The sequence below is a fragment of the Rhea americana genome, unplaced genomic scaffold, assembly GCF_003343005.1.
Source record: "Rhea americana isolate MKP2758 unplaced genomic scaffold, rheAme1 scaffold_553, whole genome shotgun sequence".
Classification (NCBI taxonomy): domain Eukaryota; kingdom Metazoa; phylum Chordata; class Aves; order Rheiformes; family Rheidae; genus Rhea; species Rhea americana.
The window spans coordinates 61,836-88,406 of NW_028186705.1; the positions used below are offsets into that span (position 1 = coordinate 61,836).

Consider the following 26,571-nt stretch of genomic DNA (forward strand, 5'->3'; position numbering starts at 1 on the left):
CCCGCCATGGCGGCCGTGCGGCTCCTCCGCTGGCAGGAGCGCGCGCCGCGCACTCACCGCCACCCCCTGCACCTTCCTCCTGCTCTTCCGCCTCGATGAAACGTCACTTCCGGGAGCCGGACAGTTCCCTGCCCTGCTGCTGGCTCGCGGCCACTTCCGCCCCTTTCTCTCTCTATATAAGGGCACCTCTTCCGGTGGCCGGCACAGCGGCTTCCGCCCGGCGCGAGCCTCGGCGCTCCCGGAGCGCCCCGCCCCCAAGCACAGCCACGAGTCCCGCAGCAAGAGTTTATTCCCCAGACCCGCCCCCGCGCGAGGCCCCGCCTCCATCAGCGCTTCCCGCCTCCGGGGCCGAGCCTGCCACCCGACAGCGACTTCACCAGGGCAGCGATTCGGCTGGCCCGTCGCCCTGCGGAGAGAGGGGCGGGGCCGGGTGAGGGGCGGGGCCGGGCTGCGGGAGGGGGCGGGGCTTGGAGCGGGGCTGGCCCTCACCTTGCGACTGCTTCCTCTGTGCCGCCTGTGGCTCCCGTGGCCTGCAAGGGCCAATGGGCGTCAACGGCACGGGGGGGGGAGGAGGTGCGGCCTCGCCCCTAGCCCCGCCTCCTCACCTGCTGCACACCTTCCCGGCGGCGGGCGGGCTCCGCACCCGCGGCACAGGAGGTGGAGCCTCAGCAGGGCCGGGAGGGCTGCGCAGGGGGTCGGGAGGCGCTGGGCCACCACCGCTGCCGTCCTCGGGCTGAGACGGCGCCTCTGGTGCCCCGGCACTGCCACCGTCAGCCTCAGCACTTACTGCTGGTGCCTCCTCAGGGTCTGCGCTGCCTGTCGGGGGTGGGCCCGGGGACAGGGCCTCACCCACGAGGGCCACGGCTGGGGGCGAGGCCTCGGCCACTGGGGGCGTGGCCTCGCCTGGGGGGCGGAGCACACGCACCAGGCGGGCCCAGCGATCGAAGAGGCCGGGAGCACCGGGGCGGGGGCAAAGCTGCAGGTAGAAGCTGCGGCCATTGGCGAAGCGGAGCCGGAGCCGCTCCCGTGGTGCGTCCTGCACCGACACCTGCACCCAGCGCAGCGGCAGCAGCCTGCGCGGCGCTGTGAGCAGCGGCAGCGGGGCCGGAGGGGCGCGGGGGCGGGGTGCAGCGGGCGGGGCGCAGGGGGCGGTACCTGGTGAGCTCCACCCCCGCGGTGGGGGGCGGGGCACGCGGCCGGGCCAGCAGCAGCACGTTGGGTGCTGGGAGGGCGGGGCTGGTGCGGGCCACGCCCATTGTCACCACCCGCACGCGGTTGTGCACGTCCAGCACCTCCCCGCGCCGGCCGACCTGGGGGCGGGGCTGCCATCAGCCCCGCCCCGCCGCTGGCCCCGCCCCTCCATGCCCTTCCCACCCCGCCCACCTGGACAAAATCGCTCTCGAAGACGAGGAAGCGGCGCAGGAGCCCGAACTCGCCGGCTTGGAGCTGCTGCTGCAGCGGCCCCGGGGGCGGCGCCTCCTCGGGCGGCTCCGGATCCATCATTCGCCACCGGATGCACCCGCTCCGTGACGTCACCCGCCTCTGTGACGTCACCTTGCCCAGTGAGGTCACTGGCTGGAGCTGCCGCCGCCCCTCGGAAGCAGCCCTCCCCCACCCGGGCCTGGGTCCCCTCGACCCTGCCCAAGAACGACCCGGGACCACCCTTACCAAGACCGCACTTTTATTCTGCCTTTTCTTTTCCTTTACTGTCCCATCGGGGTGGGGGAGGGGCAGAGATGTCACCGTACCTCTCCTTGTACCCCTGCCCCCATCACGGGGGGGGGGTGTCCCTCCCCCCCCCCATGGTGCTCACCTCCCAATGGGGCCAAAAAGCACAAAATTAAGAAAAGGGAGAAAGGGGGGAAGAAAACAAAACAAAACAAAAAAAATGCAAACGAAACCAAAAAATATATATATATATTTATAGAGATCCTTTGTCGTGCGTGCCCCCCCCTCCCCCCACAGGCCCTGGCGTCCGGGGGGGCTAGGCCAGGCCGAAGCCCTCAGAGCACTCCTGGATGGCCAGCAGCAGCATGTGCCGCAGCTTCTCATAGCTCTCGTAGGCCGGCAGGTCCAGCTGGTTGAAACTGGAGAAAAGGGGCAGAGTCAGGGATGCCCTGCCCCGCGCCCTGTCCCCTCCACTCCCCCACCCCACCCGCACGGTGGTACCAGGTGTGGGCTGAGGGCAGGCGGTCAGTGGAGCGGTCATCGCGGTGGATCTGGAACTTCTGGATGCCGTTCATGCCCTCAAGGGCAGCAAAGCCCTGCAGTGGCACCTTAGAAGTGCCCGTGACAAACTGCAGAAACTTAGCCCGGTCAGCCTGGTCAAAGGAGCGCAGTGCACGCCAGAACCACTGGATCTGTGGGGATAGAGGGACAGACAGCGCCGTCAGAGCGGCCCACCGCCCCCCCCACCCCCCCCCGCCTTCCCCCACTGCTGCCACCCCCACCTGGATGGAGTTGCCCTGGTACTTGTGGTACTCAGTGTTGGCCTTAAGGTCATCAATGTCGATTGTGGGCAGCCCCGAGATGAGCAGCTCCAGCTCCTGCTCCGTGAAGATGGAGATGAGGCGCTTGGGGATGATCTCGTAGAAGCCCTCGAGGAAGGCGGCCAGCTGCTTGCGGATGGCACCTGCACAGGGGGGACCGGTGAGGGCCACTCGGTGGCAGCCCCAGCCCCCAGCCCCCGGCCCTCCGCTCACCGGTCATGCGCATCTGGCACACCAGGTGCACATACTCCTTTTTGTTCTCCTCTGTCACCAGTACGTTAGCCCCATTGGGCTTCAGGTCCCGCACTTCACACACTCCGAACTCCTGCACCTGGGGGCAATATGGGGGTGAGAGCCTGCTGTGGGGTATGCGGGACACACGGTGGAGAACCATGGACATGCAGGGACAGGTGAGGGACACATAGAGACACACAGGGGATATGGGGGACACGTGGGGGATGTAGGACACATAGGAAGAAGCACAGATGTGCAGAGATGTATGAGGGTAAACACGGGACACAGACAAAGGGGCATATGTAGGACACGTGGGACACATAAGCAGGATACAAGGGACACATGGACAAAAGTATGCAGGAAAACACAGAACAGGTGAGGGACATGGAACACATGGATGTGCAGAATCTATGTGGGACACATGGGACAAACACATGGTGACACACAGGGATGCATGGACATATGAGGACATATGTGGGACATATATGGGACACAAGGAACAAGGCGGGGGACATACATGTCCCATGACATAGGGACATGCAGCATGTCCAGGAGGAACAGGGGACAGAGAAGGGGACATGGGGCCCTGTGCACCTCAGTGCTGAAGGTGAGATCGTAGCCCAGGGTGGAGACGTCATTCTCCAACAGGTAGACGAGGCCCTGGTAGAAGTGATAGTCCTCGCTCTCCATGTCTGTGTACCTGCACGGGGGGAAGGGTGTCAGTGCTGCCCAGGCCCTGCCCCCACTCCCTCCCCCCAAGGCTCTGCCCCTCACCTGACAGACTTGCCCAGGATGTGCTTGTAGAAGGAGCGGGTGAAGTAGCACTCGAGCAGGCGGTTGTCGTAAACAGCCTTGGCCACAATGCGCCCCACAAACTTGAAGTAGCTGAGGTGGTTGGGGTTGCAGTGGGACGAAGGGTTGATGGTGTAGGTCACACGGTCACCCGGCGAAGTGCGGAAGAGCGCGTACATGGGGTTGAACATCTCCCGCGAGATGATCATGTACCACTCGCGCAGCAGCCCCCCGGCATCCTGGCCCTCCTCGCCCTCAAACACAATGTACCTGGGGGGCAGCCGTGCCGTGTTAGGGGGAGGCCGGGCTGCCAGCCACCCCCTGTCACAGCCCCTGACCCCTTCCCCAGGGCCCCCCTGCCCAGGGACCCCAGTGTCTGAGGTGGACGCTCACAAACGGTTCTTCATCTCCTCGGGTGACTTGCGGTGCAGCTCACGGTAGGAGTCCTCAAAGACGTGGTCACGGCGCACGTGCACGGCCATGTCCTCCTTGCGCAGCCCCTCGTCCAGGCGCTCCAGCTCCTGCCGGAAGTACCTGGGCGAAGGCCGGTGGCTCAGCGAGGCGCCCCTGTCCCCAGGAACCCCCCGGCTGCAGCTCCCCACCCCGTACTTGCGCTTGACGTCGAAGTCCAGCACACGGATATAGTCCACCAGGACGGCAAAGGGGCCGTCGGCCAGGTGAGTGGTTGACTGGCGCAGGATCTGATTCAGCACTGTCCGGTGGGTCTCTGGGGCAGGGTGAGGTGAGAGGTCATCCTCGAGCTTCCCCCAGACCTCCCCAAACTGCCACGGCATCCCTGGGGCCTCTAGGGGCCCTATGACCACTTTGAAAGCCCCTTGGGCTCTGCTCACCAGCAAAGCGGAGGAACTTCTGGGTGTCGGGGGGAAGGCTGGCAGAGATGTGCATGGAAGAGGGCTCACGGGAGAAGAAGGGGTCGAGCGAGGAGGGGGTGGCAGGTGTCAGCGGGGCTGGCGACAGCGGCGGTGGTTCATCCTTGATGTGGGCCAGCTGGCTCTCGCGTGTATCCCGCACAGGCGGCTTGCTCTCCCGCTCTGTGGCATGCACCAGGAAGAAGGCCTCCACAGCAGGCTGCAGCACTGGGCAGGGGTGGGACACATCAGGCATCAGTGGGGACCTCAAGGCATCGGGGGCCCCCATGTGCCCCCCAGCACTCACCAAGCACAGCGTGCTGGTCGTGTGACTCCTCCAACTCCTTCAGGCACTCGCCCAGCATGTCCCAGAGCTCGTCAAGGCAGAGCTGCTCGCTGAGCAGGGGCAGCTCAGGCAGCCGCTCATCCCGCTCGCCCACCTGCGAGCCCTCCGAGCCTGTGGCAAGGACGGACGGACAAACAGACAGGGGCTCAGCGCTGTAGCTGCCGAGGTGACGCCCCCCGTGCTGCACTGGCATAGGCCCAAATGTCCAGGGAGCATATTTAAGGAGAGTGATGCAGGTCAGGAGGGCTAGGACCTGACACACTCACCCACAGAGGGGGCGTCCTGTGGGGCAGGTGAGGGCTGGTCCACGTCCATGGGTGATTCGTCCCGGCGGGTGGTGCCATCTGCCTGCCCGGCCTCTGCCTGTGGGCACAGCAGGGTGGGGGTTAGGGGCCCGGGACCCCTGGCCCAGGGAGGACAGCAGCAGGCGGCTCGCTGCAGCCCGCCCTGAGCTGGGGTGGCCCCGGCATCCAGGCTGGCCCTGATGCTCCAGCTGCCGGGAGGGGGAGGGGGGAGGAACAGAGCCATGTAGGGCAGAGGGAGGAGGAAAAATAAGAAACAGGAAAGAAGAACACCAGCCAAGACAGGAGGAAGGAGAGGGGAAAGATGAAGATGGGATGATGGTGAAGAGGAAGGCTGGAATAGGGCATGGGGAGGGAACAAAGAATAAAGACAAGAGGAGCAAACAGGGAGGAAGAGCCACTAGGCAAGCCATAAGAAAGGGGGGACAGGGCAAAGATGAGGGGGAGCAAGAAAACGAAGATGGGATGAAGACAAAGATAGGATGATGAGGAAGTAAGGCTAGAACAGGGAGAGAGCAGAAGATGAGGAAAGGAAAAGGAAGAAGTGGGAAGAGAGACCCACCGGCCAAGCCACGAGGAAGAGGGAATGGGGAAGAGAGCAAGAGGATGGCAAAGAGCGAGGATAGCTGGAACAAGACACAAGAAAGAGGATCAGAAAAAGAGCGGGAAAGAAAAGGAAAGAAGAGCCACTAGCTAAGCCATAGGGAAGAGAAAACAGAGCAGCAAGAAGAACACAGAGACTGGACTACAGTGAAGAAGGCGGAAGGCAGAAAAAGGACACGGGGAAGGATAAGAGAACAAGACGAAGGAACAATGGGGAAGGAAAACGGGGAGAGGAGTGAGGAAGGGTGGCCGTGCTAACCGTGTCTGCCTGCTGCTGCCTCCGGGCCCTCTGGCCCTCACGTACCATTTGTATGATGGCGTCAGCCTCGGCCTCCAGCTGCCGGACGGCAGCCTGGATGCTGCCAGCTGCCCCGAGGCCCCCGGCACCTGCAGGGAGATGGCATCAGGGGGGTGGCAGCAGCCCCAGGGGCCAGGGGGTGGCCCTGGCTCCTTGGCACTGCACAGCAGGGCCTTACCCAGGCGCCCGGCCTGCTTGGCCTTCTTATGCGCGCGGCGGGTGTCGTCGCGGAGCTGGATGATAACCTGCAGCACGCGCAGGAAGAAGCGCTGCGTGGAGGTCTTGGATGTAAGCACCGACATGGAGGGCAGCTGCAGCTCCCGCCCGCCTAGTGCCCGCTTCTGCGACGCCACGATCACCACGCTCTCCGCCGTGTCGAACCTGGGCAAGGGAGCTTTAGTGGGGGCCTCAGGGACACCCGCGTGCAGGGGACCACGCCGGGACTCACCGGCTCTGCATCTTGCCCTTAAGCTTGGTGCTTGGGGGCTGCTCCTCGGGAAGACCCTCAGGGGATGGGGCCTCGCTCTGTGTCCGTCGCTGCTGCTCCAGGTTGTACTCACGCAACTCTGCCAGTAGCGTGCCTGCAGGGAGATGGCGAGGGAAGGCAGAGTTGGTGGGGCCCAGGCATCCGGACACCCCCCAGCTGCGGCAGCGGCCCTCACCGATCTGGCGGCAAAGTGTGGCGCCCAGCTGGCGGGCGCCGCTGAGCAGCAGGCGCAGGACGGTGTCACGGGTGCCAGGGTCGCCCCGTGAGAGCTGCAGCAGCACATTCGCTGCATCCTCTAGGCCCTCCTCCGAGCACGAGTGCGACGTCAGTACCTGCAGGCCGAGACCAGGGACGGGCCGGGGATGAGGCGCGCATGAGAGGGGCGCACGGGGGGCACACGGCCTGGGGATCCCCTGCTCACCTCCACGGAGAGCTGCAGCTGGCTCTCAGTGAGTCCTGTAGCCGCCATGCGGGGGTCGGGGCTGCTGCCCCCCTCGCCCGCCTTCGCCGGCGACTTGGCACCCTTGGCCGGAGCTGCTGTGGTGGGAGTGGGGGGGAAATAGGGCTCAGCACCGCAGCCCCTGCCACCTCCCTGCACGCTCCTGGCCCCATGCTCACCGGCAGCAGGGGTGGCGGGGGCTGGGGGGCTGGAGGTGGCCCCGGCAGGGGCGCCGGCACCGGGGGCAGCCCCAGCCTCCGCCCCCTTGCTGCCCTCGGGCAGGGCGATGGAGATGAGCGAGAGCAGGCGCAGCAGCTTCTCTGTGAGCAGGGCGCTGCGGCGGATGACGCCGTGCGACAGCATGTTCATAAGCTGCCCCAGTGGCGAGGCCTCCAGACCCAGCCCCAGCGCCTCGGCCTCGGGACCGCCGCCGCCAGGGCCTGCCTTGGCTGAGCCCTTGCCCTTGCGGCTCACGTTCATGTTGTCCAGCTTCACCAGGAGGTCCCAGAAATCAGTGGAGAGGCCGCCAGGGGGGCCGCCGGGAGGGCCGCCACTGCCAGGGGGGCCGCCAGGGCAGGGGCTGCCACCAGCCTTAGGGCCGCTGCGCTCCCGTTCGCCCTCGCAGGCTGCCTCGCGGCCCCGCTGCTGTGTGAAGTGGCTGGGGAAGACCTGGCCAGTGAGGAGAGAGGGAAGCAAGGTGAGTGGCAGTGCAGGGGCCTGGCCCCAACCCCAGGGCCAACGTCTCCCCCACCGCCCGGTGCTCCCACCTTGGCCAACTGGATGAGGGTGTCAAGGACATGGCGGCACACCACAGGGGCGGCCTGGGGGTGGATGTGGACAGCAGAGCCAGCAGCAGTGGCGTGCTTCTCTGTGTGCTTGCGGCCCGGGGCTCGCTGGATTTGAAAGATGTTGGTGCGGCAGCCCAGTGCCGCGTCCATGGACACCGAGAGCCACGAGAGCTGCCCCGAGCTACGGGCTTCCACACGATGCAGTAGGTCGAGGGCGCGGGGCTCAGCAGCAGTGGCAGGGCCAGGGCGGCCGCCCGCCCGCCGGGGCCGCTCCTCGGGCGCCGGGGGGCCACGGGGTGCCTCCAGGCACAGCTCACTCTCGCTGCTGCGCTGCAGGATGGAGAGAAGGCTGCGCACCACCCAGCCCCGCGTGGGCGCGTGGTAGCAGAGGTTGCGTAGCACCCGGTGCAGGCGGCTTGTATTCAGCTTAGGCTCGTCCACGAAGAGCAGCACCAGCAGGCACGAGAGGGCCTCGTGGTCCAGCAGCAGGCGGCCCCGCAGGCGCAGCAGGCTGTCCACGCTGCTGCCCGATGGCCTGCAGGCAGTGGCGTCAATGCCCGCTGCCCCCACGGCCCCGTGCCGGGACCCTGGGTGCCCCCCCCTGCCACCACCCCCTGCTGGTACCTGCTGTGGCTGCTGCTGCCCCCCATGTGGAAGGTGCCGCCCCGCTGCACAGCCAGGCGGGTGTACTGCACCCCCCGGTTCCCGCTCAGGCGGCTGGTGAAGGCTGCAGAGACACCCGGCATCAGTGGGGGCCGTGAGGGCCATGGCAGGGCCGCAAGGGCCATGGCAGGGCCGCGGGGGCCGTGGAAGGGCCATGAAGAACAAATGGACACAGGGAACAAGAGAATGTGGCAGGGCCGTGAAAAACACGGCAGGGCCATGGTAGTAGGACCATGAGGGACGTGGCATAGACCATGAGGGCCATGATGGCGGCACCATGATGGTGGCGCCAGGAAGGACATGGTAGGACCTAGCAGAGCAACAGGGGCCACGTACAGTCTTGGGCAGATAAGGGGATGCAGAGGTACCACGTAGGGGCTGAGGGGGCCTCACCGGGACTGCGGAGGATGGCGGAGAGGGCAGAGGTGCTGGAGTGGCCGAAGAGGCGCTCGTGCATGAGCTGTCGCTGGCGGGCCTCCTGCTCACGCCGCAGGGCCTGGGCCTCAGCGGCGATGTCGGGTGGCATGACAGCCAGCACGCTGTCCTCCATGTCCTCCAGCACCGAGCGCCGCAGCTCCGAGGGCAGCGTCTGGATGAAGGTCACTGGGTCCATTGGGGCCTCAGCCCCGGCTGCCTGTGCCAGCTCCCGCCGCTGCTGCTCCGCCCGCTGCTGCGCCAGCACCTGCCCCGCCCCTGTGTCACACGGGGACATGCCCCCACGGGGGGACATGCCCCCCATGGGCAGGCACCCCAGGAAGCCACGCCCCCTCTAGGGCAGGAGACACTTGGCCTTGCCCCCATAACCCCACCCTGCCCAGGCCCTATCCCCTACCCAGACCCCACCTGCTCCACACGCCCCTCCCACTATGGCTGCTCCCCCAGGGCAGTAGCTCCATCCCTTCCCAGCTTCCACCTCCAGCCTGATCCCATCCCCTGGAATTAGCCCCACTCCTTCCCAGGCCCAACCCTCACCATGACTCCACCCCCCAGAATTAGCCCCACCCCACCCTGACTTCTCCCTCAGGGCAGTAGCTCCCCCCCTTCCCAGCTCCCTCCCCGATCTGATCCCTCCCCAGCATGACTCCACCTCTTGGAACTAGCTCCACCCCTTCACAGGCCCCACCCCAGCATGACTCCACCTCTGGAACGAAATAACCCTGCCCTGGCCCTGCCCCCCATCCTGACTCCACCCCCCATGGCAGGAGCTCTGTCCCTCTCCAGACTCCACCCCCAGGGCAGTAGCTCCACCCCTCCCACAGAGGCCACACCCACCTCCTCCTGGATGGCTGGGGGCAGGGCAGCCAAGAACTCGGGGCTGACCTCTGTGAGGCCAGGATTGGCCACGACTGGGGGGGCGGGGCTGGGAGTGGGCGGGGCCCGGGTGGGAGGGCGGATCCCCAGCTGGTTCTGCAGCACCTCACGGCGAATGTCGTCCGGCAGCGCCGCCAGGAACGAAGGGTCCACACCCTCAGGGAGGCTGATCCCTGCACCCGCCACAGGGACAGCCGTCACCCACGGGTGCGGGGATGTGGTGGGGACACATGGCATGGACAGGCATCACCAACACGCACATACCAGGGACACGTGCTGGGGGACACACCCCCGTGGGCACATGCACGTGTCAGAAACACACATCACAGGCATGCGTCAGATGTTGAGGACATACATTAGGAACACATGCCAGGGACGCAAACATGCCAGGGGCACATATCAGGGGCAGGCACGCATCAGAGACCCCAGGAGAAGAGAGAAAGCGGGTGCACAGTGGGGAGTGGTTCCCAAAGAAGGCCAATCCCTGCGGGGCCACTGCGGTAGGGGATCTCATGGGACTCACCGGCAAGTGGGTCCTCCTCCTCGCTGCTGGTGGAGGGCAGCGGCTCCTCCAGGATGCCCCGCGAATCAGCGCCCGAGATGGCGGCAGCAGCAGAGTCGCGCGCGGACGAGCTCTCCGAGGAGGAGGCAGGCGGCGAGCTGGGGGGGAGGGGGTGTAGGGTGTGGGGGGGAGACGCAGCGTCAGCAGCTGCGCACGGAGCTGCCCTGCGGTAGGGCCGAGGCACCGTGGTGCTCACCTGTCGTCGGGCGGGCGGGCGGTGTCAAGGGGTGCTGGGGGGGCGGCCGGAGGGGGCCCTGGCGGCGCCCCGGCCCCCTCAGGGGCAGTGGGGGCAGCCTCCTCCAGGGCGCAGGAGGCCATGCTGGAGGTGTCCATGGGCGAGCCCTCCAGCTGACTGCTGCCTGCCGTCAGCGCGTCCGAGTCCTCCGCACGCTCCGGTGACAGCGAGGCTGCAGGGGGCAGCAGCCGTCAGTGCCTGCCCCCGGTACACCCCTACCCCTGCCTGCCTGCCACAGGGCCCAGGCATCCAGCACTCACTGACGGTGGGGGCAGGCGACAGCTCCATCTGGGTGGCCTCGGCATCAACAGGGGGCCGCCCAGGGCCGGTGTCCTCCTGGGCGGGGGGTGGCGGGGGTGGTGGGGGACCGGTGGCTGTGGGGGGCTCTGGTGCCGCCACCGGCTCCAGCAGCACCAGGGCGCGGTGGGGGCCGGCCGGGGCAGGGTCTCCCGCTGTCCCGCCGGGCTCTGCAGAGAGGCCGGGGGATTAGCATCGGCTATGGGCCTGGACGACCCTGTGCCCCTTCCCCCACCTTGGGGGAGCCCATGCATCTGGCTCTCCCCCTTCCCCTCCCTGCTGCCGCCAGAGGCCCCCGCGGGGGAAAGTAGTCAGCTGTATCGTTACCTCGACGTTGGGGCTCCCATCCCGGCCCCCCAACAATACAACCGACTACCTCACCCCTGAGGGACCACCGCCCCCCCCACCCCGCAGCCCTGCCCAGCTGTGCAGTTGCCCAGGTGTCCTGCCCATCTCCCCCTAGCACCTGGGACACAGAACGAGCAGTTACCCCTCCCCCAGCCCAGCTGCAGAATAGCCCCAGCCTGGCAGGGGGACCCAGGCGTCCAGGGCGGCGTGCGGCGGCCGTGCGTCCCGCGAGGAAGACAGTAGACTGTATAGTTATCTCCGAGACGGGTGTGACCCTCCAACTATACAATCTACTACCTCAGCCCGCGGGGCACCAGGTCAGGGTCCGGGGGCGCCGGGGGGGCGCGCAGGGCGCCCCGGGTGGGGTCTCTTACCTGCCGCCGCTGCCTCGCTGCTGCCGCTGGCTGTGGGCATGGCGCCCTGTGGCAGAGGAGAGAGCGTCACCCTGGGTGTCCCCAGAAAAGGGAAAGGGGGCATCCCCATTCCCCCTTTATCTAGGGGGGGAAGCGGGTGCCCGCATCCCACCTGGGTGCCGGTGTCCTGCCCCTCCTTTTCATCGGGGCCCCCCTCGGCCCCCTTGGCCTCCTCCTCAGCAGCCTGCCGCCGGCGCTTCTCCCGCCGCTCGTCTAGTTCCTCATCGCGCAGTGCCTCCAGCCGGGCCAGGATGGGCACCTTGACCACTGCAAGGGGCATGGGGTTGAGGGGAGAGGGGGCATGGGGATGTGGTCCCGCTCATCCCGCTGGGCTAGCGGAGACGTGGGTCTCTGCTCGCCTGAGACACAGCCATTTGTGTGCCCTGGGGGGACACTGGGGCTCCCGAGCAACACGAGGGGACACCCGAGGGACAAAAGATCCACAGGGGAACACCCGAGGGACACAGGGGAACACTCGAGGGAACAACTAAAAGATGCCTGAGGGGCAGGGGAATCACCCAAGCAACATGAAGGCCATAAGGTGTTCCTCGCACCTGAGGAACAGGAGGGGGCCACCTGAGGGCCTTGAAAGCCATGGAGGAGACACCTGAGGGACTCAGGGGCCACCCAACGGACACAACAGACAAAAAAGACATCTGATGGACATGAAGGCCATGGAGAAACACCTGAGGGACATGAGGGCCAGAGGGTGACACTTGAGAGACATGGATAGACATGTGAGAGACACGAAGACAACGAGGACACACACAAGGGCCTTGGGGGGACACCTGAGGGACACGGGGGGACACACGAGAGTCATAGGAGAGCCTCCGAGGGCCCTGGGCTGCAGCTGTGCATGCTCTGTGGGGACACAAGGGCTCTGCAGGGACATGAGGGGCCAGGAGGGCCCCAGGGCTACTCGAGGGGGCAGTGAGGGGCCCCGCAGCTCACCCGAGACGCAGTCGTGCATGCTCTCGGCGTCCAGCACCTTGCACTCCTCCGTCCAGCGTGTCAGGGCTGTGGGGATGCTGGAGAGGGTCCCTGGTGGAGGGACAAGGGCCAATGGGGTGAGCCCAGGAATCTGGGCGGCCGCGGCCCCGCCCCCCCCGCAGGTCCCACCCCACTCGCCTGCCTGGCTCCCAGCGGCACCCTGCTCGTGGAAGAAGTCATCAAGCAGCTCGTCGTCGGAGCGGGCGATGATGTGCACATCGTCGTTGCCCACCAGCAGCCGGGCCCGGCCCCGGCTCTGCAGCGGTAGGCTGCTGCTCAGCTGCAGGATGTCGGCCGCCGCCGAGGGGCCCAGCAGCCTGTGGGCAGCTGCCGTCAGGGACGTGCCAGCGACCGGGGACATGCCATGGACTGGGGGGATGTGGGCAACGTGCAGTTGGGACCTAGAGATGAGGGGACTAGCTGCTTGGGACAAGGGGGTGCGTGGGGACACTGCTGGGGATGAAGGCTGCGTGGGTGGCCATGAGGGGTGTCAGGGACTTGTCATGGAGACTAGGAGGACATTGGGGAATGCAAGGGGTGCTAGAGACTCCCTTTAAGGACAAGGGGGATGTTGGGGACATGCCACCGGAGACAAGTGAGACATTGGAGACTATGATAGGCACCAGGGACTGCCTGTGGGGACAAGGGGACCACAGGGGACCCTGAGAGGCACCAGGGACTCGCTGTGGGGATAAGGAGGCTGTTGAGGAGGTACTGCTAGGGACAAGGGGGGACCCCACAGGGCACCGGAGACTCACCGCTGGAGGATGAGGGGTGGGTTAGGCTGCCGAGTACCCGGGTAGTGCACGTGGATGGTGTGGCCAGTGTTGGCGGTGAGCTGGCGCAGGGTGCGCTGGCTGCGTCCGATGCCCTGAGCCAGGCGGGTGCTGGAGGAACCGGCGCCCAGTGTCAGTGAGCCGTGGTCAGCGTGGCGTACCAGCAGCGGGTGAGTGGCCGGGATGTTCCCGGGTGATGGCGGGATGTCGGCTGCAGGGAGACATGGGGACGTCAGGGTGCGCCAACGGCCTGGCCCCTTGCCACCCGGACAGGGGGGCGCGGGGCTTGGCCCTCCCCGGACCTCCCCCTGCCATACTGGGGCTGGAGAACATGTTGTCAAACTCGATGATGAGGTCGTCGTCGCGGTCGAAGCGCTCGAAGCGCACGAGAGGTGACGCGTTCATGTCCGGGTAGTCCTCGTCCAGCTCCATCTCTGAGCCGTCGTCGTCATCCTCCTCCTCCTCGCCTTCCTCGCCCTCCTCATCATCCTGTGGGAGGCAATGGGGAGGGGGTGTCAGCCAGGTGCCCCAGCCAGGTGCCCCAGCCAGGGGACAACCCCAGCACCCCGGCCCGTGTCCTCACCTGGTCGTCCTCATCCTCCTCCTCTTCCTCCTCCTCCTCGTCCTGGCTGTCATCCTCGTCCTCGTTGCTGCCGCTGCTGTCCTCCTCCTGTGTGTGCTCCTCCTCGTCCTCGGGGTCCAGGATGTTCATGGAGTCTTGGGGGTGGGAGTGGGGCATGGTGGGGAGGTGGGCTGGGACCCTGGCACCCGGTGCGGGGCAGCTGCACGCCCCCAAGCTCCCAGCATCCTGGTGTGGTGCCCACTCACCTTCCCGGTTGGCCTGCAGCGTGGAAGCCTGGCTGAGGTTGGAGGGAGCCTCGTCCATGAGCACGTCCTCCTGTGACTCGTCCTCACCCGAGCGGCTCACTGCAGAGGGGGGTGGGTAGTGGGGGGGCAGTGCAGGGGGCCCGGGCCAACGGGCCCCAGCATCTGGGGCCGGGGGGCTCTCACCGATGATAGCACTGTTGCCAGTAGCCCCATCTCTCTCCAGTAGCTCGTCAATGAGGTCTTCCAGCTCATTCTCCACCTGCAGGGGTGGAGAGGGGAGTGGGGAGGGTGACTCGAGGAGCGGGGGGTGACTTGAGGGCCGGGAGAAGGAGGGAGGCCTCACCTGCATCTCCTGGGTACTGAGCCCCTCGGGCTGCCCCGCCAGCACCACAGCATCGCCCTCAGCCTCGCCGTCCATGTCGCCGTCGGCCGCCTCCACCTGCGCCACCTCTGCATCCTCCTCAGGGGGCTCAGGGTCACCGGGGTCCCCTGCAAGGGGGGGGGTGTGTGCGTGCAAAATGATTGAAGCACGCAGGAATGCGGGGAGACGGAATGTGTGGGAAAGGAGTGGACAAGGGGCACCACAATACCTCCATCGGGGGGAGCGGTGCCAGCCTCCCGGGGGCCACCGGCCCCCTCGCCCTTGGTCTTGCTGGAGGAACCCTTGGTGCCAAAGAGGCCACTAGGCTGGTTCACGATGCGCGAGAGCGTCTCCAGGGGCTTCAGCGCCGCGTTCACCGTGTTGGCCATGTTGGGGCTGTGGGGTGGAGTGGTGCTGGGGGGAGCTCGGTGTGTGGGCGCCCCCCGGCCGCCCCCTGCTGTGCTGCCCGCCCCCCCCAGCGCACCTGGAGAGATCAAGGCTGTGGGGCACCCGTGCCAGGTCATTCACCAGGCCCTTCTTGAGGAAGAGGCGGATGATGTTGTTCATGCCGTTGTGCTGCGTCTTGGCGGTGCTGCTGTAGAAGCTCGAGGTGGAGGGGCATGACTCCATGATGGTGCTGATGATGCACATAACGGCCTGCAGCCTGCGGCAGGGCAGTAGCGTCAGGGCACGAGGGGACGGGGAAAGCTGCCGCCCCGCTGTCACTGCCGCCGCCGCTCACCTGGCATGTTTCTCGGTGCTCTCAGCCATGGCCAGGGCCCGGCCCAGCGCCGCCTTCACCTCATTCACCAGGGCCACCTGGGCATCTGTGCCGCTGCCGGCCGCTGCCAGGCTAGCCAGGAAGAGCCGAGCCAGCGCTGGCGTGTCCTTGTCCTCGGCATTCTGCGTGTGCGGCAGCAGGTGGTCCAGCACGAAGGCCAGTACGCTGCAATCCTGGGGAGGAGCAGAGGGTCACGCCAGGGCACCAGGATGCCAGGGTGCGCCGCCGCACCGGGGCTGGCCTCACCTCCTTGATGAGCTCTGACTGGCCCACGGTGTAGCTGTAGTTGGCGATGAGGGCCGCAATGCCCACATAGGAGCGCACCAGCTCAGCCAATAGCCGCAGGATGGTGGAGGTGGGCATAAGGGGCTTGGAGCCCTTGGCCCGCTGCCGCTCCTCCGCCCGCTCACCCTCCTTGTCCTTGCGGCCCTCGCGGCCCTCCTCCGGGCTGGTTGCTGTGGGCATCAGCATCAGTGGGGTGCCCGGGCGCGGGGTGGATGCTGGGGCTGTGGGGAGGACGCTAGGGGTGCAGGGAGGTAGGTTCGGGGCACAGGGACATGGAGGAGGAATACTGAGGACATGGAGGGAACAGGTCAGGGGGACATGGGAGATCTTTGGGATGACACTGGGGTGGAGAAGACAGGTTTGGGGCATGGGGAGGTGGATGGTGGGTTGTGGGAGGACGTCGGGGAATGTGGGGGTGTGTGCAGTGGATGTTGAGGCACAGGGAGGCAGGTTTGGGGCATGGCAACATGGCAGAGATGCAAGGGAAAAGGCCAAAGGGATACTGGGGATGCTGGGAAGAACACTGAGGTGCAGGGGTCACATTTGGGGCACGGGGGGGATGTGGAGGGGGGCATTTGGGGTGCAAGGAGACAGGCTGGGGGACGTTGGGGCACGAAGGCATGGTAGGGCGGTGGGGGGGTCGCTCGGGATACAGGAAGGGATGCTAGGGCACGGGGACACAGCGGGGGGCTGCGGCGGCCCTGGGGCCGGTACCTTCCCCCTGGGGGGTCCCGGATGGGGGGGTCTCTGCAGCAGCTCCATCGGCAGCAAAGACTTGGGCCTGTAGGACAGGGCAGGATGGAGACAAGGCCTAGATGCCCCTGGGGTTGCTCTCCCTTCCAGCCCCCTGCTGTCACCCTACTGACGTTGAGGGAGAAGCCAGCTGGAGGGTCGAAGTCGCCAGGCTGGCGCGTGAGGTTGCGGTACTGCTGGTACATGTCGTCGCCAATGTCCGACAGCAGCTGGCTCACCTCGCTGGGTGCTGCGCCCTTGGTCTCTGCCTTCTCTCCTGAGGAGGGTGCGACACACACACATGAGGGACGAGGGAGGGAAGTGTAGGGAGGGAGGCCCAGCCATTCCCTGTCCCACCACAGATGCCGGAGCTCCTGTCCCCACGCCCGCAGCGCATCCTGTTCCCTGTCCCCAGGGCCACCCCTTTCCCGGTGACCCCCCACCCCCCTGTCCCCCGCCCCGGGAACATCCCAGTCTTGTCACCAAGATCAGTTCATTCCCAGAGACTCCTCAGTTCCCCAGTCCAATTTCCTGTCCCCCAGTGTCAGCCCTTTCCCGGGGCTCCCCTGTTCCTTGTCCCCATTGCCTGGGGCCACCCCCACTCTCTGTCCCTAGGGTCATCCCTTTCTCCGTGGCTCCTCAGCTCTCCAGCTCCACAACGGGGACATCCTCTGTTCCTAGGTCACCCCTTTCTCCTGGGGCTCCCTACTGTGCTGCACCATGATAGGGACGTTTCCTGGCACAGGGTGCCCGTACCCTCCTCAGGGGCATGGTAGGCCGCAAGGGCGTTGAGCATGTCGTAGATGACGTCCTTGATGGGCTCAGGGATGACAGGCAGCGCCGCCGGCTTCACTGGCGTTGTCTTCACCAGTTGCACTGCATTGGGGCCCTTGATCCGCAGGTTCTCGAACTCATCGTCCGAGGCTGGGAACAGCCAGGCATCAGCCAGTGCCCAGCCCCCGCAGTGGTGTAGCGCAGACACCCCCCCCACCCCCACCATGGTACCGTGCTCACCAGTGCCGGAGCCGCGGGGCGCAGGCAAGGCAATGCGGATGCAGCCGGTGGCCACCTCGGCAAAGACCTGGGGGCTGCGGCAGGCGGCGGGGCCCAGCACCCGCAGGATGTAGTTGATCTCCCGGGAGCCCAGACTGCCTGACACCACGCCGGATGTGGTGCTGCCTGCCCCGCTCGTAGCCGCTGAGCGTACCACCTGTGGGCCTCGCTGGCATCAGGGCGGCCCAGGGGGCCTTGCTGGCACCCCCGCAACACCCCTGCCTGGCCCCATGTGGCCCTGTACCTCCCTCGCTCCCACCATACCCTGTAGCCCCAAAGACCTTGCCCCCTTATCCCAGTGCCCCTAGACCCCCCAGGTCTCTGTTCCCCCCATCCCAGGGCTCCCCCAGACCCCTTTCCTCCCCTCTCCCAGTGCCCCCAGGCCCCCCAAAACCTGATCCCAGTGCCCCCAGACCCCCAATCCTCTCATCCCAACACCCCCCATGTCCCTGATGCTCCCCAGACCTCCTGGGCCCTGTCCCTCCCAATCCCAGTGTCCCCACCACAAAGCCCCCAATCCCAGTGTCCCCCAAGGCCCCTCCTCCCCACATTCCATGCCCCCCAAACCCCTGTCCCTCCTGACCCCAGTGCCCCCCGATCCCTGTGCCCCTCGTGCCGGCAGGGACCTTCTCCATGGTGTGGCGTAGGGTGCAGGGGTCCTCGATGATGTGTCGGAAAAGCAAGGTGACGAGGGGAGTGAAGCCGGTGAAGCCGGAGCTCTGGGTGAGGCCCAGGATGGTGCGGGTGCTGCGCAGCTCGGCGAAGAGCAGTGCGTGCTTGTGGTGGCGGGTGAGGCGCAGGCAGAGACGCAGGGTAGCGTGCAGCGTGTCGGGGTCCACCGGCACCCCCAGCATGCTCACACAGGCCCGCAGCACTGCTGGCACTGCCTCTTCCGCCAGCCCCCGCACCGGCGCCTCTGCGCCAGCCTCCTCCTCTGCCGCCACGACGCCAGCCTCTGCTGCCTCCTCCTCGCCACCTGCTGCCGCCTCCTCTGCTGCCACCACCGACTCTGGGGACGAGGGGATGTGGATGAAGGGACGTGGGTACGGGGCCAGGAGAAGTGCTGCTGCTGCCCCTGTCCCACAGCCCCCCCTCTACCTGCCGGTCCGCCACCGTCACTCTCCTCCTTGGCTTGGCCCTCGGGCTCTCGGGCCTCGTCTGGCGCCCGCTCGGCCTCACCCGCACCGCCCTCCTTGGCGCCCTTACCCGCCCGGGGCGCCCGCAGCAGCGTCAGCATCACCGGGCGCCGGTTCCCCGTCTCCTCGTTCACCTGCAGGGGGAGAAGCGGTGGGGATCAGGGAGGGAGATGATGATGGCGGGTGCCACAGACCCCTCTGCCTCCTCCCAGCACTCCCCGTACCTGCACCATGGTGGTGAACTGGACAGTGTAGCGGCGGCGCCCTGCAGTGAAGCGCACGCTAGTCTCGCCTGCCCGCCACGCCGCGTCGATGGTGCTGTTGTTGCTTGCGCTGTAGCTGCACCACCGCCCCGAGCGATCATCAAACCACCGCCAGTTGTTCCCGTTGGCCTGTAGGTACTGGGCAGAGGAGGAAGGGGGGACGGAGTGGGGGGGGTCAGCCCCATGGAGTGGCCCCACCCCCCACCCCCACATCCCCCTATGCCCACCTTGTTCATCTGTGCCCGGCGCTTGGAGGACACTGCTGTCTTCTCGTAGAAGTCGATGAGGAGCAGCACAGGGGTGATCCACCTAGGGGGGTAGCAGGGGTCAGGGGAGTCGGGGGCACCGGGAGACACCAGGGCAGCGCATCCCTCCCCTTACTTGGGTGTCTGCACCTCCTTATGCTCCTTGGCAGCCTGCAGGCAGGGCTGCACCACCTCAAGCAGCTTGATAAGCACATCCAGCACACAGCTCGACTCCACCACCCGGGCGCATGGCAACTTCAGCTCCTGCATGGGGCAGGACCCAGGCGTCCAGGTGGCAAAGGCCCGCACCGCCCGGATGCCTAGGTCCCCAGGCTGCACCAGCATTGCAGGTGCAAGAGGGAAAAGGGGGCCAGGGGCGAGGAGGGGGCGGCAACAGCAGGACCAGGACGCTCTGGGAGGGGAAAGGCACCGTGTTGGGATCCAGATGGTGAGGGCCATCACCACGTTGGTGGGTTGGGACAACCCCACGGACCACCCGGGAGAAGGAGAAGCAGGTAGCCCGGAAGCCTGGGACCCTGTGACTCACCTCAAAGAGCAGGGTGAGCAGTAGGATGCGGGTGGCCAGATTAGATGCTTGGGGCAGCGTCGCCATTTGGCTGATCCACTCAGAGACTGTCTTGGTGTCGCTGGTGGTAAGCGGCAGCGCCGCCTTAATGAGCACATCAGCTGCCTCCCATACCTGGCAAGGAGGAGAACAAGCGTCAGAAGCACCCGGACGCCCGGGCCCCCGCCCTGGGCCCCCTTGGGGTCTGCCCTCACCTGCTTGACCACCTGCTTGAGAATGGAGTCGCGGTAGGCAGCCCCATTGCGCTTCACAGCGGTCATGATGAGGTCGCAGACGCGGTAGACTGTGTCAGGCAGCTCGTCCAGCAGCTGGGAGCAGCCAGGCAGCATGGTGTCTGTGAAGGCCAGCAGCTCACCTGGCTCCAGCGGCTCTGCACCCTCAAACTTCTCCAGGCACTTGGCCTCCTCCTCCTCCTGCCGCTCCCGCGCCCGCCGCTCTTCTTCCTCCTTGCGGCATGCTGCCTCCTGTGCACGGACACAGTGGCATCGGGGTGGGGGGAGGCAACAGCCTTCTCCTTCCCTGAACCCCTCCCCAGGCTTGGAGAGTTCTGGCCTGGCCCTGATGCCTCATTCCTCCTGCTCCCCCGGCTCTGAGGGGCCCTGATTCCTCAATCTCCCTCCCCTGGCTTTGGGGGGCCCCAACCCCCCCCCCCCCCCCGCCAGCATCACCTCAGGGGACTCGGCCCGCTGGTCCATAGGGATGTCTTGGCCCAGTGACATGGCAATGGCCCTCATCATCTGGTCTTCTTCTGACATGCTCAGGTCCTGGGGAAAGGATGGGAGGGGCCAGGTGGTGAGGGGAGGAGCCTGGCATGGCCATGCCCACTCAGCCTCATCCACCAGCCCCACCCCTTACCCGGACCACACCCCCCATGAGGGGCGGTGGGTGGGTGAGGAGGTACTCAGTGGCCTGCTCCATGGTGTTGGTGTTGAGCAGGGCCTCCATGGCGTGCTCCCGCGTGAAGCCCATGTCCATCAGCTGCGGGGCGGTGGCCGGGGAGGGGGCAGGGATGACAAAATGAGAAAAGGATCAGCGGCGGGGGGAGGGGAGGGGGGGAGACGAGAGCAAGGTCAGGTGCATGGACATTACTGCATGAGGACCGGGACAGCCGCCCTGGTCTCCAGTGCATCCAGCTCCTTCCCTAGTGCCCCCCGCCCTGAGCAGTGCTGCCGCCCCAGCTGCCCGCAGGAGTCACCACGTCCCCACCTGCTGCAGCTGCTGCTGGTTGACCTGGGGCTCGCGGCGGGGGCCAGCATCATCGGTGCCAGGCTCCTCCTCGCCCCGCGGCCCCTCGCGCTCCCGGCCCAGGCGCTCGCGGATGAGGGGCTCCCCACGCAGGATGTGGCACAGGATGGCCAGCATGGACTCTGCCATGCGGCCCCCGTACACCTTCAGCGGGCGCCGGTTCCACAGCTGCTTGATGCAGGTGAAGGCTGCCTGCAGGGTGTGGGGTTAGGGGACACCTGGGGCATCCTGTGTCCCCTCACGTGCCCTCTGCCTCTCCTCCACTCCCCGTGTCCCCGTGTCTCCTACGTCCTCCCAAATACCCTCTGCCTCTCCCCCAGCCCCTGCGTCCCCCCATGTCCCCGTGATCCCCTCCGCACATCCCCCACATCCCTGTGTCCTCCCAAGTTCCCTCTGCCTCTCCCCCAAGTCCCACTGTTCCCCCGTCCCACAGTCCCCTCTGCCTCTCCCCTCAAGTCCCCCATATCCCTGTGTCCCCTGCATCCACACAACTCCCTCCGCCTCTCCCCCAAATCCCCACATCCTCCACGTCCCCGTGTTCTCCAAGTTCCCACATCCCCCTGCCCGGTCTCCTCTGCACCTCTCCCAAATCCCCACGTCCCCTAGATGTGTCCTGTGTCCCCCATGTCCCCTCCCTGTCTCCAAGATTCCCCATCACCCCGCGTCCCTGCAGTTCCCCGCACCCCCTCCGCGCCCCTGCACCTTCTGGGTGACAACGAGGAAGCGCAGGGCGCTGAAGTGGGGCTGCCCAGGCCCTGGTGCCTTGGCAGGCAGTGCGTGGGGCGACTCCAGCACAGTGCTGGGGTTCACCATCTTTTCCACCAGCATGAGCCAAGCATCGAGGAACTCGCCGGTGCCATCGGGCAGATCAGGGTGCTCCAGCCCCTCCGCCACCGGCACTTTCCCCCCCATCGACAGTGCCCAGTTGAAAGTCCTGGGGGCAGGGGTGAGCAGTCGGTGGGGGGGAGGGCCCTGGCATCTGGGCACCCAGCCCCTGCCCTCCCTCCCAGCCCAGGTTTGGATGAGGGTGCTGCCACAGGGCCGTGACGCCTGGAATAATGGGGGTGTTCTAGGGCGCTGCAGAATACCATGGGAGCATGCAGGGGATCCTGAAGCGCTATATGAGGACCCAGAAGTGTTCTGAGCAGAACCACCATGTCCTGGGGGGATCTAGGGCAGATCTAGGCTGCCGCAGGGAGAGCCGGGGACAGTCTTGGGGGGATCTGGGTGCATGTGATGGCTCACTCAAAAAGGGCGTTGTGGCCTCCGGAGCAGAGGAACTTCTGCAGCATGAGGTGGTAGGGGAACTTGCGCTCGTCAAAGAGCATCGGCGAGGTGAAGCCCACCGAGCAGATGAAGAAAGTCAGCCTGCGGAAGTCATACAGGTGGGCCCTGCCCCCCCCCCGAGGCCCCACCCCACCCTGCCCATGAGGCCCCACCCACAGCCCTTGAGACTCCACCCCTTCAGTTACTCCTCAACCCCCACCCCCAGCCTCAAGTCCCACCCCAGGCCTCTTAGCTCTGCCCTGAGCCCCTCCCCCAGGTCCCCTTGGCTCCATCCTCCGCCACTTCCAATGGCTCCACCCTGAGCCCTGCCCCAGGGCCCTTGGCTCCACCTCCAGCCCCCTTAACTCCCCCCTGGCCCCTTGGCTCCACCCCCAGGCCCACCAGCTCTGTCTTCAAGCCTCCCATGCCCCCAGCCTCCCCCCACACCCCCTTAGCTCTGCCCTCAGCCCACTGATGCCCTTTGGCTCCATCCTCAAGCCCCTCTGGACCCCTCGACTCTGACCTCAAGCCCTCCCTGCCCCAGCCTCACCCCACACCCCCTCGGCTCTACCCCCAGCCCCACCAGCTCTGCCCTCAAGTGCCCTCCTGCCCCAGCCCTATCCCCTCACCCCTCGGCCCTGCCCCCAGCTCACCGGAAGCGGGGCGTGGGAGTGTAGGGGGGCGGCTGCCAGCTGAGCCCCTTGGTGAGCAGCTTCGTGAGGGCGGAGGCGGTGGCACGGGCAGCAGGGGTGGGTGCGGGGGCGGCACTGGCTGCATGGTGGCTCCGCCGCTGCCGCACCGGTGAACCCACGCACAGCTTCACCAGCAGCCCGAACAGCTCGGCCAGCGCCCGGCCCAGGCGTGAAGAGGCTGTCGGGGCAGCGTGTCAGCCCCGTGACGGCGCAGCCGGGGAGGAGGGTGCCCCCCCACCCCCAGCCGGGGAGGAGAGTGCCCCCCCACCCCCAGGCCCCGGCGCTCACCTGACAGCAGTGGCTTGATCTGCTTGATGCGGGCGGCCATGGCAGGGGTGATCTTGGCCTTGCCCTTGGCGTCAGCGGTGCTGGGCTCATCCGTCTCCATGGGCGCCAGCGCCTCGCTGTCCAGCCCCATGCCCTCCAGCAGCCCCTGGGCCGGGGGCTCTGCACCCGCCCCGGCCCCCGGCCCCAGCGCTTCCGCCTCGCCCTCTGCATGGCGTCGTTAGCAGGGAACCAGCTGCCCCCATGGCGCAGGCACCGGGTCCCCCATGCCCCCATGCCACAGCAGTCCCAAGCCTTCAGGGCCCCAGATATCCCATCCCCCCACATGGGGCAGGGACCTCGGAACGCCCTCCAACCCGGGGCAGGGACCTGGGAACAGCTCGCCCGCCCTGCGCCGCCCCTCGCCTCCCCCACGCTGCCGGGGACCCAGGTATCCAGCCTACCAGCTCTCCTGCCGCCCTGGGGGGGGCTGGGCGCCGCCTTCTCCTCCTTAGGCACCAGCTTCTGCATGTCGGCCTGCCCAAACTCACAGCCTGGCGGCAGGCTGGCCCGGGGGGTCAGCAGGGTGCCCCACGGACGGGGCACYGCACCGCACCAGCAGTGGCCTCCCCCTCCTGCCACAGGCCCCCCTAGAGTCCCCCCTACCTGTTAGGGGTGCACAGTGACAGCAGCACAGTGCTTTCCCACACCAGTGAGCAGTAGAGCTGGCTCAACTTCCCCAACACGCTCAGCCCCAGCTGGGAGCCCCACTGGTTCACCGAGATAGCCCGGATCTCGCTCTGCAGTGGGGGGTAGGGAGGGGGGTGGGGGACACGACAGAGGGTGTCACGCCACAGCCCCTCGCCAGCGTGTTGACCCTGTGCCCTGCTGTGTCGCCCCAGTGCCCTACCTGTCCCACACGGCACGTGTGCACAAACATCATGATGTAGGCATGGGCGGCGGTGAGGGCGTGCAACAGCGGCGTGGCCTGAGCTGAGAGCGTGGCGTCGGTGACACTGCCAGCACTCGCCAGCTCCCGCAACAGCACCGAGCCACCGGGCGCCTCGATGGGTCGGTGCAGCGGCTCTAGCGCTGACAGCACTGTGTCCAGTTGCAGCAGTCCCTCCTGCAGCACCTTGGGCTCGTGTGACAGAGTCTGCAAGAGCGCGGAGCTACTCAGCCACGGGGCCCTGGCGTCTGGCTGTGGGCTGCCTCCCTCCCCTCGCTCCCCAGCACCCTACCAGGATGGATTTGCAGACGCCAGCCACGGCCTGGCAGGCAGCCGAGGTAGGAAAGTCCACGGGCAAGTTGGGCAGCCCAAGGATGGTAACAAGGGGGCGCAGTCCTCGCTGTGCCACAAACTCCTGGCAGTGGTCGTCTGTCGTGTTGTTGCTGAGGATTGACTCCACGAACTTCATCTAGGGGCGGCAGTGGGCTCAGGTGGGGCCCCTCTAGACCCCCAGCTCGCTCCTGTCCCCCTCCCCCCAGCACATCCAAGGTCCCTGTGCCCCGCTCACCACGTTGAGGATGTAGTCCATTAGCGGGATGGGAATCCGCTCCTCTGTACCCACCACCCTGCAAGAGGCCACAGCCGTGAGGCGGATGGGAAGCAGCTGGCTTCCCCTGGCTCTGGCTAGAGGGGCCCAGGCATCAGGGTCCCCCCTTCCACAGCAGCACTTACTGCTGGCTGGGCTCGGTCTCGCTCTGCTGCGTGGCRCTGAAGCTCTGCATGGCCTGCACCTCCTCCTCCTCCTCGTCCTCGCTGGAGGCCTCCTCGGCAGCATGGGGCGAGCGTGGTGGGGGTGCTGTGGCCGTGCCGTCCGCCTTCTGCATTGACGGCTTCTGGCAGATATACTTGGGGTCTCGGCCCAGGCTGCAGATCTCCTCCAGGAGCTGCAATGGGGGCAGAGTGAGGCAGCTGAGCAGGCACCCAGCCCCCCCCAGTGCTGGGGGCATCCTGGCCCCAACAGCAGCTCCCCTCACACCTTGATGATGGCGGTGGTGGCATCTGTCTTCAGTGTGGGTTGGTGCCGCATCAACTCATCCACGGCGCTGCCCAGGTTGGAGGCTGTGTCTCCTGGCAGGGAGGAAAAGGAGGGCTCGGACACGGGCCCTGAGGGACCAGAGCGTCCCGCAGGGCTTCCCAGGCAGCAGCCCTCACCAAGCGGGTCAGAGCTGCGGCGCCGACGCATGGCTGGTAGGTAGTCAGGTGAGAGCAGCACTTTGAAGAGGCGCTCGAAGGGCTGGCACTGCACGAAGGACTGCAGTCCCCGGGCGTTGAGGCAAAGAGCACTGAAGACATTGGGCAGTGAGCCCAACACCTCTCGTGTGGCTGGCACCTGTGGTGGCAGCAGTGGTGGGAGGAGGGGAAAGAGGGTAGTGTGAGTATCAGCCCCCACTGTGCCTCGCCAGCCCCCCCAACCACCTGACTCACGTCCTTGATGAGCAGCGCATGCAGCATGACATCGGTGAGGCCGTTGTCCTGCAGGGACGAGAGCAGCGAGGGCTCCTGGAACACGAACACTGTCACCACCTCCGTTGCTGCAGTGGGACGAGAGACAGCGGGGCGCTGAGCATGGGAAGGACCAGCTGCGGCGTCTCCCAGCCCACTGGCATCCTCCCCACGCTGAGACGCTCACCCAGGAGGAAGAGCGAGGGCCCGTAGTACTCAGCATTGCTGATGATGTGCTTCAGCGAGGTGGGCAGGGAGCCATCCATCACTGCAAGGTGACAAGACTCAGCAACCAGAGGCCACTGCCCACCCCCCACCCTGCCTCGGTGCTCAGGACCACTCACCGTGCCTGATGCCGTCGGAAAAGGCTGGGTCCTGGATGGCTTTTTTGAGAAAGTTGAGCATGGATTTGAGCAGGGCGGCTCGCTGCGGGATGCACTGCACTCCTGCGAGGGAGAGAGCTGCGTGAGCCCTGCTGCGGCGGAGTGCCAGGTGTGCTTTGGTGCCCATCACCTACCACTGCGTGGGGCCAGGATGGTGGCGGAGCTAGTGCCGGGTGTGGCAGCGGCGCCTGGCACCCGCGCCTCTGCCGGCACTGGGGCTTCCTGCCGGGGCTCACTGGAGGTGGAGGGGCTGGGGCTGCCCTCCATGGCCACGTCAGTCACTGTGGGGTGACAGTGGTGCGCTCAGATCACGGGCGGTAGGACCCAGGCATCCGGGCTGGTACGGGGGGGTACTCCCCGTCTCCTTACCGTCCATGTCTGTTTCCATCTCCTCGCCCTCAGGCAGGGCAGTGGTGACAGTGGCAACCGGGCGCTGCACCTTGGGCTTGATGACAAATGGACACTCGCGGCGGCACAGGTCCACCTCGTGCTGCAGGCAAAGCAGCTGTGAGCGCTAGCCATGTCGTGGAGGTCCTGGGAGGACTGTGGGGGGTTCTGGGGGCTACCTCGAGGCGGTAGATGAAGATGGACAGGCCACTGTGCGACTGGAAGGCCGCCATGTCCAGGTTGGTGATGAGGTCCACCACACGCACTGCCCGCGTCACAAAGGTGATCTGGTCCTGTTCGTCGCCCAGGAACTTGATCACCTTTAAACAAGAAAACAAAAACAAATCAGCAAAGGGGATCTGCCCCCCCC

General features: G+C 66.6%; 2 protein-coding genes across 2 annotated transcripts in view; both read right to left on the reverse strand.

Annotated features, from left to right (window-relative positions):
* Nucleotides 1-845: 845 nt before the first annotated feature.
* LOC146587929 (Golgi-associated RAB2 interactor protein 6-like) lies at nucleotides 846-1,500 on the reverse strand. Its single transcript, XM_085318795.1, has 4 exons — nucleotides 1,384-1,500; nucleotides 1,156-1,310; nucleotides 981-1,073; nucleotides 846-903 (listed from the first exon to the last, which is right to left on the reverse strand). The coding sequence occupies exons 1-4, from the start codon at nucleotides 1,498-1,500 to the stop codon at nucleotides 846-848; spliced, it is 423 nt and encodes a 140-aa protein (XP_085174921.1).
* A 389-nt stretch (nucleotides 1,501-1,889) lies between these two features.
* HUWE1 (HECT, UBA and WWE domain containing E3 ubiquitin protein ligase 1) overlaps nucleotides 1,890-26,571 on the reverse strand; it is a 30,462-nt gene continuing 5,780 nt past the window's right edge. Inside the window, exons 8-77 of the mRNA XM_085318797.1 lie at nucleotides 26,381-26,521; nucleotides 26,184-26,304; nucleotides 25,949-26,095; nucleotides 25,776-25,877; nucleotides 25,619-25,699; nucleotides 25,414-25,520; nucleotides 25,141-25,318; nucleotides 24,965-25,056; nucleotides 24,661-24,872; nucleotides 24,497-24,554; nucleotides 24,221-24,397; nucleotides 23,890-24,135; nucleotides 23,646-23,779; nucleotides 23,444-23,544; nucleotides 23,004-23,207; nucleotides 22,677-22,893; nucleotides 22,003-22,125; nucleotides 21,460-21,691; nucleotides 20,719-20,949; nucleotides 20,368-20,490; nucleotides 20,181-20,276; nucleotides 19,707-19,976; nucleotides 19,474-19,626; nucleotides 19,063-19,190; nucleotides 18,909-18,990; nucleotides 18,643-18,819; nucleotides 18,381-18,552; nucleotides 17,909-18,291; nucleotides 17,244-17,439; nucleotides 16,986-17,153; nucleotides 16,364-16,506; nucleotides 16,212-16,278; nucleotides 15,459-15,667; nucleotides 15,174-15,385; nucleotides 14,916-15,095; nucleotides 14,661-14,827; nucleotides 14,414-14,559; nucleotides 14,254-14,329; nucleotides 14,071-14,169; nucleotides 13,826-13,959; nucleotides 13,560-13,731; nucleotides 13,225-13,453; nucleotides 12,605-12,783; nucleotides 12,428-12,517; nucleotides 11,589-11,743; nucleotides 11,438-11,483; nucleotides 10,679-10,885; nucleotides 10,380-10,590; nucleotides 10,145-10,281; nucleotides 9,583-9,794; nucleotides 8,704-8,992; nucleotides 8,272-8,374; nucleotides 7,627-8,182; nucleotides 7,039-7,528; nucleotides 6,842-6,957; nucleotides 6,596-6,752; nucleotides 6,382-6,514; nucleotides 6,112-6,314; nucleotides 5,940-6,022; nucleotides 4,997-5,093; nucleotides 4,692-4,841; nucleotides 4,367-4,612; nucleotides 4,125-4,242; nucleotides 3,909-4,049; nucleotides 3,498-3,785; nucleotides 3,318-3,423; nucleotides 2,703-2,820; nucleotides 2,451-2,632; nucleotides 2,170-2,360; nucleotides 1,890-2,087 (exon numbers count right to left, since the gene is read on the reverse strand). Of these exons, the coding sequence (XP_085174923.1) occupies nucleotides 1,985-2,087; nucleotides 2,170-2,360; nucleotides 2,451-2,632; nucleotides 2,703-2,820; nucleotides 3,318-3,423; nucleotides 3,498-3,785; nucleotides 3,909-4,049; nucleotides 4,125-4,242; nucleotides 4,367-4,612; nucleotides 4,692-4,841; nucleotides 4,997-5,093; nucleotides 5,940-6,022; nucleotides 6,112-6,314; nucleotides 6,382-6,514; nucleotides 6,596-6,752; nucleotides 6,842-6,957; nucleotides 7,039-7,528; nucleotides 7,627-8,182; nucleotides 8,272-8,374; nucleotides 8,704-8,992; nucleotides 9,583-9,794; nucleotides 10,145-10,281; nucleotides 10,380-10,590; nucleotides 10,679-10,885; nucleotides 11,438-11,483; nucleotides 11,589-11,743; nucleotides 12,428-12,517; nucleotides 12,605-12,783; nucleotides 13,225-13,453; nucleotides 13,560-13,731; nucleotides 13,826-13,959; nucleotides 14,071-14,169; nucleotides 14,254-14,329; nucleotides 14,414-14,559; nucleotides 14,661-14,827; nucleotides 14,916-15,095; nucleotides 15,174-15,385; nucleotides 15,459-15,667; nucleotides 16,212-16,278; nucleotides 16,364-16,506; nucleotides 16,986-17,153; nucleotides 17,244-17,439; nucleotides 17,909-18,291; nucleotides 18,381-18,552; nucleotides 18,643-18,819; nucleotides 18,909-18,990; nucleotides 19,063-19,190; nucleotides 19,474-19,626; nucleotides 19,707-19,976; nucleotides 20,181-20,276; nucleotides 20,368-20,490; nucleotides 20,719-20,949; nucleotides 21,460-21,691; nucleotides 22,003-22,125; nucleotides 22,677-22,893; nucleotides 23,004-23,207; nucleotides 23,444-23,544; nucleotides 23,646-23,779; nucleotides 23,890-24,135; nucleotides 24,221-24,397; nucleotides 24,497-24,554; nucleotides 24,661-24,872; nucleotides 24,965-25,056; nucleotides 25,141-25,318; nucleotides 25,414-25,520; nucleotides 25,619-25,699; nucleotides 25,776-25,877; nucleotides 25,949-26,095; nucleotides 26,184-26,304; nucleotides 26,381-26,521 (11,793 nt within the window). The 3' untranslated portion in view covers nucleotides 1,890-1,984. The remainder of the gene's footprint in view (nucleotides 2,088-2,169; nucleotides 2,361-2,450; nucleotides 2,633-2,702; nucleotides 2,821-3,317; nucleotides 3,424-3,497; nucleotides 3,786-3,908; nucleotides 4,050-4,124; nucleotides 4,243-4,366; nucleotides 4,613-4,691; nucleotides 4,842-4,996; nucleotides 5,094-5,939; nucleotides 6,023-6,111; nucleotides 6,315-6,381; nucleotides 6,515-6,595; nucleotides 6,753-6,841; nucleotides 6,958-7,038; nucleotides 7,529-7,626; nucleotides 8,183-8,271; nucleotides 8,375-8,703; nucleotides 8,993-9,582; nucleotides 9,795-10,144; nucleotides 10,282-10,379; nucleotides 10,591-10,678; nucleotides 10,886-11,437; nucleotides 11,484-11,588; nucleotides 11,744-12,427; nucleotides 12,518-12,604; nucleotides 12,784-13,224; nucleotides 13,454-13,559; nucleotides 13,732-13,825; nucleotides 13,960-14,070; nucleotides 14,170-14,253; nucleotides 14,330-14,413; nucleotides 14,560-14,660; nucleotides 14,828-14,915; nucleotides 15,096-15,173; nucleotides 15,386-15,458; nucleotides 15,668-16,211; nucleotides 16,279-16,363; nucleotides 16,507-16,985; nucleotides 17,154-17,243; nucleotides 17,440-17,908; nucleotides 18,292-18,380; nucleotides 18,553-18,642; nucleotides 18,820-18,908; nucleotides 18,991-19,062; nucleotides 19,191-19,473; nucleotides 19,627-19,706; nucleotides 19,977-20,180; nucleotides 20,277-20,367; nucleotides 20,491-20,718; nucleotides 20,950-21,459; nucleotides 21,692-22,002; nucleotides 22,126-22,676; nucleotides 22,894-23,003; nucleotides 23,208-23,443; nucleotides 23,545-23,645; nucleotides 23,780-23,889; nucleotides 24,136-24,220; nucleotides 24,398-24,496; nucleotides 24,555-24,660; nucleotides 24,873-24,964; nucleotides 25,057-25,140; nucleotides 25,319-25,413; nucleotides 25,521-25,618; nucleotides 25,700-25,775; nucleotides 25,878-25,948; nucleotides 26,096-26,183; nucleotides 26,305-26,380; nucleotides 26,522-26,571) is intronic.